Consider the following 13,037-nt stretch of genomic DNA (forward strand, 5'->3'; position numbering starts at 1 on the left):
CGAGCAGCAAAGCTGTTATTAAAAAAAAAAAAAAAAAAAAAAAAAAAAAAAAAAAAAAAAAAAAAAAAAAAAAAACTGAAAATTATTATAAAAAAAATTTTATTTTTTTTTATTTTTTTTAAAAAAGAAGAAGAAGACGACAAACCAGTTTTTATTTTTTGTTTTTTTTTCTAACTTTTTGTTATTTTAAATTTTTAGTTTTTATTTTAAAAAAACAAAATTAATAATTTTATGAATGATATTTTTATCATTAGGAGGGACGTTGACATGTTTTGGTGGTTTAAGGGGAACATTGACATAATTGATAGTTTGAAGGGGGAAATTGACAATATGACGGTAGTTTGAGAAAGTTACTTATACTTTTCCCTTCTTAATTTTATGTCAGATTTTGAAGCAGCTAATTATAAGACTAAGAGATAACTGAACAAGAAGTAAAGGAGTCCATCCAAAAACTTGTAATTTTCTTTGCACCAAAGTCAAAAAGAAATTTCATTGCACCAAAATGGATCCACTAAAAGAGAGAGCTAGAGGAGCAGGGATAGAGGACTTTCAGATATATACCGAATGGAACCAAAAGGGGAGACATCACGTACAGCCCACTCATGCCACGACAACGCATGGCATGCACTCGTGGGAGCAAAACCTGATGGAGGGGTGACCCGTGATGGTGGAGAAAAGTCGTGTGGTCAGTGTAGGTGACTCCTGATCATGAGAGAAGACTTCAACGACCTTCAGGCATGGTGATGGTCATCTCATATAGAGAAGCAGGTGCTCCTTTAGAACCTGAGGAATCCTGACCAGAATTTATGGGTCTGTTGATAAATGCTGGCTTGTTAGGAGATGGAACAGTTGCTTCATTTCCAAGCATGAAGAGAATTTCAAGCATGGTTGGCCGATCTGTGGCTTGTTCTTGCACGCATAAGAGCCCAATTTGAATACATCTCAAAACTTCTTGAGGAGGATATTCCTGACCCAATAATGAATCGACTATTTCCAAGGCTTTTCCTTCCATCCATATGTCCCATACCTGCAAAAATTGAAGAGTATATATTATGTTAGAGAAGTTCATGACTGAATCGTAATGAAGTGTGATTATATGTTTTGCTTACATGTCCAATCAAATTTAGGCTAGGACTTCCAATGTGATGATAATTGTTTCTCTTGCCACTAATTATCTCTAGCGTCAAGACACCATAGCTAAAGACATCTGATTTTATAGAATATATCCCTTCCATTGCATACTCTGGAGACATGTATCCACTGCAATTGCACCAAAATAAAACTAAAAATAAAAATTGATCCTCGTGTAATTTTTGCTTTTAATTAGCATTGTACGTTCATGTGTGTGTAGACTGTTAAATCACCACCGATCCCAAAAAGATAAGCTTATTAGAAGAGATGAATTTAATAATTTAATTTATATAATTCTAACAGAGAGATCGAGAGAGTCATACTATGTGCCAACAACTTTGCTTGTATTTGCTTCATTTTGATCATCACCAAACATTCTAGCCAACCCAAAATCAGAAATTTTTGGATTCATTGCTGCATCCAGTAGTACGTTACTCGCTTTTAGATCTCTGTGGATGATTTTTAGCCTTGAATCTTGGTGAAGATATAAGACTCCTCGAGCAATTCCAGAAATAATTTCAAATCGCTTCCTCCAATCTAGCAATTTCCTTCTTATTTCGTCTGAATCGAAACATGAAATTGAGCTTCCATCAATAATTAATACATATTGAAAAACAGTTGCATGCTAAAATATCAAATTTACCGAAGATGAAAAAGTCTAGGCTTTTGTTTGGCATGTATTCATAGATCAACATCTTCTCTTTTTTGTGAATGCAACAACCAAAAAGCCTCACAAGATTCCTATGCTGAAGTTTTGCAATTAGCTTAACTTCGTTCTTAAATTCTTCTATTCCCTGTTTTGAACTTCTTGAAAGTGTTTTCACCGCTATATCTTTTCCATTGGCTAGTTGACCCTGCATTTATTATACATTTATAAAGGGGACTTAACACCAATTTACATTTAATATAAGTTGACAATTCTAAGATGCTTATCATCATATCGTGTATAACGGGAAAAAACTAAACTGACCTTATAGACCGGGCCAAAACCACCTTGTCCAAGCCTTTTAGCCGGGGAGAAATTGTCTGTGGCAGCAATGATGGTGCTCACATCAAAAAATTGTACATCTGGTTTTCTACCAGTTTCATCAAGCTTTGCAGTATCTTGAAAGGTTGGTGAACTAGTAGTAACATCATTAAACAGTGTGAACTGTCTTCTCCCTGGCCAATCATGCAAGCCCATGCTTAATTAGTACAAATGATGGTTTTAAAAATTTTAGGGTTAAATACTTTTTGAAAACTTTATTTTTTCGGTAACAGTTTCAATTCGTATCACAGATAGTATTTGAGTTTTAAGAAAAAACGGACTTAGTACGTCCGTTTATTTTTCTGTCCAATATTTAATTTAAAAAAAAATTGAAAAAAAATAAAGGAGGGCCGGCTTAGTCACCCCTATGGTTCGTAATTGAGCACATACACACAATGGAAGTGATTTTATTTACCTTTTGTTTTCCTCCTCTTCATTAACCAGAGACAGGCTAGCAAAGATACCAGAAACAAGAGCGCAGCAACAGATAATACTGCAATAACCACCTTCCGATTCTTGGCAAGAAAACCTTTGGACTTCGTTTTATACTTGGCTGAAGGGAAAAAAGTAAGCCTTGATCAAAGAAGTGAAAAGACAAAAAAAATGAAAATTCACGAAAATGCAAGAAAAGAATACCTAACTCAATCGCATCCACACGAACATTTAGCTCCCCCCCATCATCATCATCCACTGAACTGTCCATCAAGTCACCATAATATGCCAAGCAACCAGTCCCCGTCCCATTAAGATCCACGCTGACATAAGCTGTGCAATTGCAATTGTTCAAGCACGCCTTCTCGCACTCTGCACTGCTCATACTCATGCCCACCCAATCAGCATTCGATGTATCAGGAACCTTCAAACCTACCACCTTCACAAACCCTTCTCCATTCCCGCACATAGACAACCCCAACTGGTTCCTCACACACCCCTCAGAACCATTTCTAAGATACCAATCCCTTTGATTCTTGGGTCCATATCCTGTCAAACACGCACACTCATAGTCCATACACATACCATTTGGACCGCATAGTCCATACTTCTCACACCGGTATCTAGGTGCTGACCAGATTTCCCTCCATTGAAGAACATCATCATTCCAGATAAGTAGCTGGATCGATCCAGAGTTGTTAAGGAATAATCTCGTAATGATCGAGGGGTCATCGAAAAAGTAGGAGTAAGACGTCTCGTCTTGATTGTAAACAAAATTGACATTGTATTCAAGTGAATCAACCGATGTTTTGTGTACTGATAACAACCATGGCCATGGCCAACTCCGCCGATGCAGGGCCGAGCCCTTATACAAGTAGAACTGTGGGGAGCCGGTAGGATTTAGCTGATAGAGGCAATCCCCTGTTCCGGGGTCATCTTGTGACTTCCAAGATCTTAAGACCGTGTCCAGCCCTGTTTTCTTATTCGACCCAAACTTAATGTTTGGAAGCAAAGTATCTGTAGGATCGTTAGAGCTTTGCCATAACACCCTCCTGTTGTCTCCCTCGACCAATTCCAGGTTTCCTGAATCTAGAAGCTGAGCTACTGTGGAGGTTGTCGCTGGGACAGAAACATTTGTAGACCATAGAGAACGGTTATAACTGTGGTAGAGGACAAGGTTTCCGTTCTGGCTGATTGAGAGAACTCCGGAGGAATCATTGATTGGATCATTCCTGTTGGCAACCCACACCTTATTTTGTTCTGGCACATTGAAAAACCAAATACCCAGATACCGATAGCTAGAGTTGCCGGGGCTGAAGAAGCCTAACTCGAATTTCTTCTCTTTGGACACCAAAGATTGGCCGTCCTTGATGGATTGGTTTAGTGTTAAGGTGTCAATGGACGAGCAAAATGGGAAGAAGAAAAGAACGACTAGAATCAAAGACTTGAACATTGGAACGTCCAAAGAATAGTTTAAATTGATAATTGCGAAACAAATTTGTGAAAGAAGCTTGTTTGATAAAGTTTTAATATAAAGAAGGATATTCTCAGGCAATCACTGTTAGATCGGATTAAATCGATTGATGCGAAGGATTAGAACGAGTCAAATAATATTAATTGATATGCCTGCGAAAGTCGGCTACCGATGTCTAAACACACAACGATAATAACTAGGCCTGCGTTGAATTTAACCAAATCTTCAGTCACCATAGAGGACTAATTAATTAACCCAATAAACATTAATGGTCAGTCAACGAGAAACGGACACGTAAAGGCTCATTAGTCCTTCCACCTATCCAACCTCTCACTTTCATTGATTCCATGACGTTTTGATTCTCTTCGAAGACTAATCAAATTGAACAATTTCAATACGTCTTTGTGAGAAAAATACTTTATCGAGGTGTATTGGTCAAATACGGCTCCATCGAGTTCTCTGATGGAATGTGTTCTAGATGGTACAGGTAGCGCCGAGCATGTTTGATTGAAACGCCTAACAGAAGGTTTGTTTCTTGCGTTGTTATGAATCTCATGATTGCTGGGTATATGAGCTTGTGGGATCACTCCCTAGTTCCCAATTATCAGTGCGTTTAGCACCACAATCTTGCATACTTAAAATACAATTTTAGATCAAATTACAAAAAAAATTCGTATGAGAGTTAGTAAACAAGAGAGTGCGTTTTAAGAAATGTACGATTTTAAAGTCTAAACTATAATTTTATCAAAAACTTAAACTGCATTTTTAAGAAGTACGTTATTGAATCACACTTTTTTAAATTACACGTTTTAAAGTTGTCCAATTCAACCTTGCCACTTCCGTCCAGTTGCTGGCTTGGACGTTTGATAGTCATATCCCCCGTTTGGTTAACGAAGCATGAGGTCTTGATTCTGGATTTTCAACAAAGATTTGCGTGAAACGACTGGAGTTAAGACGAGCAATGTGCATGCTTGGGGGTTCCTTTATGTCATTGAGGATGACTCATGTCTTTGAAGTTTGAAGTTTGAACGAGTTGAAAATAACTTGTGTTAGTAAGGAAGTTTAAAAAATATAAAATAAAAAAATAATAATAATAATTCTTGAGGTACGTTATTGTTGACACAGTAGATTGCTTATGGTCTGTTTGGGTGTTGAATATGAATATTATTTAAATTCATTGCACGAATTACGAGATTTGACTTTGTGAAATAAATTTTGAAAAAATTTGAAAAAGTTCAATAAAATATGATTTATTTTTTAAAAAAGTAGAATATTATTCCAACCAAACACATATTAAGAAACACGAACCAAAGCTTCTTTGTCTTTTGATCAAAAGAAAACACAAGCCAAGGCTTGAAAAAGCCAATAAACTCCACAGTATTATATTATAAAATTGGGATAACTTTATAAAAAAGTATCGAACTATAAGCTGTTTTGAAAAAAAGATACTCAACCATTAAAACGTCTCAAATTGGAGTATTACTATTTCTCAAACATCTCACTTAAACATACTACGTTAGGATTTGCTGTTAAATCCTACCAAAAATTTCAAAATACGTCTTTTTTTTTTTTAGGAAAAATAAAAGGTAAAATTTAGATGTTGGTAAGAATTTAACGAAATTTGCAAAAATACTCGTGCTTGAATCTTTAAAAAAATTTATAATTTTTTTTAAAAAAATAAACACATGAGTATTTTGAAAATTTTGACAAGATTTAACAGTAAATCCTAACGGGAATACCAATAAGTGAGACGTTTGAAAACTTAGATACCACAATTTGAAACGTTTGTTAGTTCAGTACCATTTTCTCAAATGGCCGATAGTTCAATACATTTTTGTGAAGTTATTCCTATAAAATTTCTCAAAGATTCAATGTTGAAATTACACATATTCTCCTTCCCTATTACTTAAGGAAATAAAATAAACGGAGTCGATCTATATAAGGACTAACTTTGGAGGAGAAAATACTGAATTGAAAGCAAATCATTTTCAGCAAATAAAATCCTTCATCCGATCTGCACTTTCTAGTTTCTAGTTTCTATCTTCAACCAAATCTGCTCAATTTCAGAATTAAAATAGGTTCAATAAGGATTTTGTGAGAGATATAAGAAGAGAAAATTTCATTGCGTTTAAAACGAATAATTTATAAGTTTCTCATATGTTCTTTCAACAATGAGGTAAGTTTTAAAATCACTATTTGATTCAAATTCAGTAGTTATCAATCACAAATCCAATGGTAATTTTAAAAGAGACAAAAATTTTCTACAAACTAGTTTGTAAAAAAATTTATACAACCCACATATAAAAGTGGCATGTGTCATTTAAGATTGTGAGAAGCACATGCTATTAAACTGAGTAATTCTATATGTCATACCCATATACCTCTTGTGTCCTTCTAAAAATGATATACCTTTTAAAATTACTTTTTGATCAAAATTGAATTTTGATCAATTACAAGCTCAATGGTGATTTTAAAAGCCATCTTATTTTTAGAGGCATACAAAAGGGATATGAGTATGACTTCTAGAATTACTCTATTAAACCACCTCAGTTTTTAAGGGATACAAAAGCGATACAAGAGAAACTTCTAGCATTACCCGTCTAAAACCGGTTTGAAGTGGTCTATATAAAGTTCAATTTAATAGTTTTAATTTCTGTTTATTAACATTAAAATTTGACAATTTAATATTAACATACATTGAATATTGATCGTTAGATTAAATTTATAATTAACGGCTATTTAATTATAACCGTTAGATTATAATTTGTTAGTAATGATTATTTAATTTAATATTAAACTTGAGTTTACTAAAAAAAAATGATTGATTGCTCCAAAGAGTAACCCCAAGTGCTAAGTGTAACCCTATTACCCTACAACCTACTGCCATGCATAATTACACGGATTTGGATCCTCTCCAATTTTAATGAACCGGAGAGGAGCCGATCGATGACTCGGATCTTTTAAGGCAAAAAAAATAAACCACGTGGCTCAAGAAAAAAAAAAAAAAAAAAAAAAAAAAAAAAAAAAAAAAAAAAAAAAAAAAAAAAAAAAGACTTAAACCCATACACGTCCCGTTCTGCCGAAACTCCAAGAAGCAGACAATCTCTCTCTCTGGCTCTCATGGCGTCTCGTTCGTGCGACTTAAGCAAATCTTATGGTTATGTGCCTGTTCATAGACCGGTATTTGAGTCTGTTTCTAGGTTGGTATTTTTATGTTTTTAAAAGCCTACTTGTTTGGAGAGTTCTTTCAATGCCTCTTTCTTATCATTGTTTTGCAGCTCGTTCACAGGCGTAAATTAACTCCACAGCCATCACCCTTGTGCCTTAGATGCCCATTCCTTTACTTTTAAAGGATTTTTAGCCCATTTCTTGCTGCAACACCATTTACAATTGGATGAAGGCTGTCCTCTGTCCTCCCTAGCCTAAACTGATCCCCACCCGGTTCCTGAACCTCCCGGTGTCCGTGGGTTTGCTGGAGATAGCCGAGGAAGAGTTTGGGTTTGGGTTTAGGTTTCAGGGAAATAGCGGTCTGGTTCTGCCCTGGGTTTTTCGTAGAAGTTTGGTTAAAATCAAACAACCAGAAAATTAAAATCAAACTCCACCCAAAAATGCCAATAATCCTCCAAGAAACCAGACAGGGGAGGGGAGGTTCCTATTTTTTGGCTTTGTTCGTGGTCCCTTCCAACTTAACTTATACGGTGCCAAAGAATAAAACTCACGATTTGCTTGAGCAGCACGAACGGGATTCCATGAGAGCCAGAGAGAGATGTCTGCTAATTGAGGAATTGGAGACTCGGCAGAACGAGACGCGTATGGGTTTTAGTTTTATTTATTTATTTTTTTTCTTAAGCCACTTGGCCTTGGATCTCTTTAAAAAGATCCAAACCATCAATCGACTCCTTAATGAACTGAGAGATCCGAATCGCAATTACACAAGCATACACGCAATTGCATATATTCAATTATGAAAAATGTTAAATTTACAACACCAACACAATAATCACACAACAACTCCTCATACGAGGATAGGCCTTACATACTGAACCCTACCCTCATGTGAAAAATTATTGTATGATTGTTGTAATGTTGCTATGTATGAATCAAAATCACTTCTATTATTACATTTGGAATCGTTCACGGCTGTTACTGACTAAAAAGATAATCAAACATTTTGCCACATCACTTAAGAACTGGTTAACGGCATCTAAAAACGTTGAACGTCAAAATCCCCTTCTTCCATCCCCACCCGTACCCCTGCGAGCTGCCTCAGCTTGCTCATCGCCTACTTTATGAAGACGAGTCATTAATTACTTCTTCCTGTAAATCAATACCTAGGATTGTTTAGCTCATCAAATTTGGTTTATTTATTGTATTCAATTCGTAACAATTCGAGTTTTCGTCTTTCTGGGTCTTTGTCTTTTGGTGGATTGGTTTGAGGGAGACTCGTTCAGAATATGGGGGAAACGGTAGGTTTTTTTGCTGTGTGTTTGGTTTAAGCTATGGGGGTTTTTGTGGGAAGGCTTGTGGCGCAGAAAACAGGTTGAGGGTGACTTCACCGAATCGTTGAAGGGTGTCTATGGATGTGCAATTGAGAATTTTGGGGTTCCTCAGAATGTCAGAACGATGGAAGAAGGGGGTTTGAGTTTGGATGGGAGAGGGAATTTGACGTTCAACTTTCCATGAGATGCTGTTAACCAGTTCTTAAGTGACGTGAATTTTCGACCTTAGATCTTTTTTAAGTCAATCACTAAGGCAACAAATTGAACGACCTGACCAAAACCCAGCTTCTTGTATCCAGATTGGAGACAGCGAAATCAAGCCTGATGTGAAACCAGGAAAGTCAAACCGTTCTTGTTTCGTGTGTTTTAAATGAAATGAAATGATATAATTTTCAATCTATACAAAGGAGCTCAACTACAAAGCCTTTTTTTTTTTTTTTTTTTGACCTTTTTCTGCTTTAAGAAAGTTCAAAACTTCATCTTAAAAGAAGCTTAAAAATGAAGCTTTTTTTAAGAAAGTTATATTTCCGAACACATTCCAAAGGCTCTTACCTTCAGCGAGGTTCAACATCAGTTATTGTCACCTCATTTGCAGAATTAAGTCCTCCACCTTCGACTGAATCCAAATCACTGGAATCTCTTCTGAAAATGAAAGCAGGCTGTTTAGGAGAAGGAAGAGCAGTTGCTTCACTACTCAGCATGAGAAGAACTGCCGACATGGTTGGTCTATCCATTACATCTTCTTGCACACATAGAAGCCCAACTTGAATGCATCTCAAGACTTCATGGGAAACATATGACCCGCTTATTGATGAATCAACTATGTCCAGAACTCCATCTTCTCTCCATAGTTCCCAGACCTGTGTTGTTCATGGCATTATTTATAAGAGATCGACTGTCTTAGAAAAGCATGCAAATGCTGAAGATTGTTGTTTTTTGTTACTTACATGCCCTATCAATGTTAGGGAAGGATGTTTATGATACGAGCCGTTGTTTCTCTTTCCACTTACGATCTCCAATAATATGACACCAAAGCTAAAGACATCCGTTTTTGTTGAAAACTTCCCAAATACTGCATACTCCGGGGGCATATAACCACTGCACATGAACAATGTAAGATGTGAACAGTTTTAAAGCTAACCTTAAATTTCTGTTGATGTTTGTGCGTGATATATACTTACTATGTTCCGACAATTCTGGTTGTCTTATCTTGAATTTGGTCCCCATTAAATATACGGGCGATTCCAAAATCTGAAATTTTGGGGTTCATCTCAGCATCTAAGAGAACATTGCTTGTTTTAAGATCTCTATGAATTATTCTTAATCTCGAGTCCTGATGAAGATACAAAATCCCACGTGCAATCCCCATGATGATTTCAAAGCGTTTACTCCAATTCAGGGATGAACTTCTTGTATGATCTGCAACAAAATTTTGCTCTAGTGTTGGAAAAAAACACCATACTACAAAGTAAGACAATTGACTTACAGAAATCAGACATACCAAAGATAAAGAAGTCCAAGCTTTTGTTGTGCATGTACTCATAAATCAACATCTTTTCTTCCCCCTCAATGCAACAGCCTAAAATCTTGACAAGATTCCTGTGTTGAAGTTTCGCAATCAACATGACTTCATTTTTGAATTCTTCTATTCCTTGTCCTGAACTCCTGGACAACCTTTTTACAGCTACTTGTTGTCCGTCAGATAATTGACCCTGAAATCATCATCCAAACTTGAGCTACTTGTAGCTATGACTGAAACAAATTTGCCCCATTTACACCTTCACAATACTGGAATGTGAAACATAAACAAAAACAAAAGCGTGCTGAATTGTGACTGTACCTTAAAAACAGAGCCAAAACCACCTTCCCCAAGTTTGTTGGTCGGGGAGAAATTGTCAGTGGCAGCAACTATACAGCATAGATCGAAAACAAGTATATCCGGATGTCCATTGTTTTCCGCCAGCTGATTTCCCTCGAAAGAGCTTTTGGTACCAGTAAAACTTAATGATTGATTGTTCGATTTTCTCTTCACTGCCATTAAACAGAACAGATTGGGAAACATTTGCTTACTAGAAATTCGAAATTGAGCAAATAATTTGCCACGACTTTGCAGATTACATACCTTTTGTTTTCCTCTTCTTCATTAACCACATACAGGCTAGTAAAGATACCACAAAGAATAGCAAAGCAACAGAAAATACTGCAATAGCCAGCTTACGCTTGTTGCCAAGAAAACCTTTGGACTTCGTTTTATACTTCACTGAAGGGAAAAAAGTAAGCCTTGATCAAAGAAGTGAAAAGACAGAAATGAAAATTTACGAAAATGCAAGAAAAAAAAAAAAATACCTAAGTCAGTCGCATCCACTCGAACATTTAGATCCCACCCTTCATCTGTATTCACCGAACTGTCCATCAATCTACCATAATATACCAAACAAGAAGTCCCCGTCCCATTAATATCCAGGCTGACATAAGCTGTGCAAGCGCAATTCTTCAGGCACGCCTGCTTGCACTCTGCGCTGCTCATACTCATGCCCACCCAAACCGCATCGGATGTATCAGGAACCTTCAAAGGCCCCACGTTCACAAACCCTTCTCCATTCCCGCACATCGGAAGCCCCATCTGCTTCCTCACACACCCCTCAGAACCATTTCTGAGATACCAATCCTTTTGATTCTTGGGTTCATATCCTGGCAAACACGTACACTCAAACTTGTTAAAATTGTCAGGACTACATGTACTGTATGGACCACATAGTCCATACTTCTCACACCGGTATCTTGGTGCTGACCAGAGTTCCTTCCATTGAAGATCACCATCATCCCACTGAAGTAGCTGGAGGAAACCAGAGGTTTGCAGGACTAATCTCGTAATGATCGAGGGGTCATCAAGAAAGTAGGTGTAAGATATCTCGTCTTGATTGTAAACAAAATTGCTCTTATAATCCAACGTTCTTGTTCTTGCTAACGAGCACGGCCATGGCCATGGCCAACTCCGCCGATACGGCGTCGAATCATTATACAAGAAGAACTGTGGAGAGCCTGTGGGATTTAGCTTATAGAGGAAATCCCCTGTTCCGGGGTCATCTTGTGACTTCCAAGATATTAAGAACCGGTCCAGCCTGGTTCTCCGATTCAACCCAAGCTTCATGCCTGGAAGCGAAGTATCTGTGGGATAGTCAAAGCTTTGCCAAAAAACCCTCTTGTTATCTTCCCGGTCGACCAATACCAGGTTTCCTGAGTCTAGAAGCTGAGCTTCAGTGGAGGTTGTCCGTGGAACAGAAACATTTGTAGACCACAGAGAATGGTTATAACTATCATAGAGGACAAGGTTTCCGCGCTGGTTGATTGAGAGAACTGATCCGGAGGAACCATTGATAGGATCATCCCTGTTCGCTACCCACACCAGAGTTTGTTCTTTCACTTTGACAAACCGAATACCCAGATACCGATAGCTAGAGTTGCCGGGTCTGAAGAAGCCTAATTCGAAATTCTGTTCTTTGGACATCAAAGATTGGCCGTCCGGCCAGTCCCGGATGGATTGGTTAGGTGTTAAGGTGTCAATGGCAGTGCAAAATGGGAAGAAGAAAAGAATGAACAGAATCCAAGACATGAACATTTTCTCAGCGTCGAGTTCTGAGCCCGTGATCTTAAAGAACTATTTTAAGTGGTAGAGGGAAAAAATAAATGATATATGGTTGACTTGACAGATACGAAGTTTTATATGTTTCTCTGTTCTTTTCTTCTCGGACGTGGCGCCCCCCTGATTGGAACCAAAGAATTTCGAAACAAATATGGGCATTCCGTTAAGCATCACGAGTCAAGCAAATACTGCGCTTGTGTGGACTTCAATGCGTCAATTTGTGGAAAAAGATTAGCCAAGCAAGAAAATGATAGAAAACCAAAAACAAAACAGACAACAAAAGAACTCCATCCTTCCTTTGCATCAATTCAAAGCATGTCCTTTTTACAGCCTCGAGAAGGATCCTCGCGACGAAGGAAGCGAGCAGGAAAGTTGTTCATTGGCGGCTCGAGCCTTAATAATTTAGACCGTAGTCTAAGGCCCAATTGAATAAAGCTTTGACTAATAATTATACAATAAATACATATATATTTTTTTAAAAAAAAAATTAAGGCACAAAAAAATAATTTAAGGCTCTAATATGATAAAAAGTTAATAAAATACTCTTTAATTAAGGTCCCAACTTAATAATTGTATAATAAATGTTATTTCCAAAACAAATTTTAACATTCTAATATGGTAAAATTAAAATTTAATAAATAGTTTCTAATTAAGACCCTCAATCATGGTAAAAGTAATTACAAATTGAAAGGCTAAAAAAAATCCATACATTCTCGGAAAGTTCTACTTATTTACTCTATTTAAAAGCCCAATTTTTACATTTATGAAATTAGTCCAACGTGCATTATTCTTTCTCTAACTTTTATTTGAATTGAATGTTTAAAAAAATAT

The 13,037-nt window shown here is 36.8% G+C and overlaps 1 protein-coding gene across 1 annotated transcript; it reads right to left on the reverse strand.

The window, feature by feature from the left end:
* Positions 1-438: 438 nt before the first annotated feature.
* Positions 439-12,332, reverse strand: LOC133868865 (uncharacterized). The gene is made up of 15 exons (XM_062305876.1): positions 10,910-12,332; positions 10,686-10,823; positions 10,404-10,594; positions 10,065-10,275; positions 9,745-9,982; positions 9,511-9,661; positions 9,123-9,423; positions 4,357-4,436; positions 2,795-4,100; positions 2,574-2,711; positions 2,102-2,292; positions 1,775-1,985; positions 1,455-1,692; positions 1,110-1,260; positions 439-1,027 (listed from the first exon to the last, which is right to left on the reverse strand). Exons 1-15 carry the CDS (start codon positions 12,180-12,182, stop codon positions 722-724), a joined length of 5,124 nt encoding a protein of 1,707 aa, XP_062161860.1. The 5' UTR covers positions 12,183-12,332; the 3' UTR covers positions 439-721.
* Between the last annotated feature and the right edge of the window lie 705 nt (positions 12,333-13,037).

This window comes from Alnus glutinosa, chromosome 5 (genome assembly GCF_958979055.1).
Source record: "Alnus glutinosa chromosome 5, dhAlnGlut1.1, whole genome shotgun sequence".
Taxonomy (NCBI): domain Eukaryota; kingdom Viridiplantae; phylum Streptophyta; class Magnoliopsida; order Fagales; family Betulaceae; genus Alnus; species Alnus glutinosa.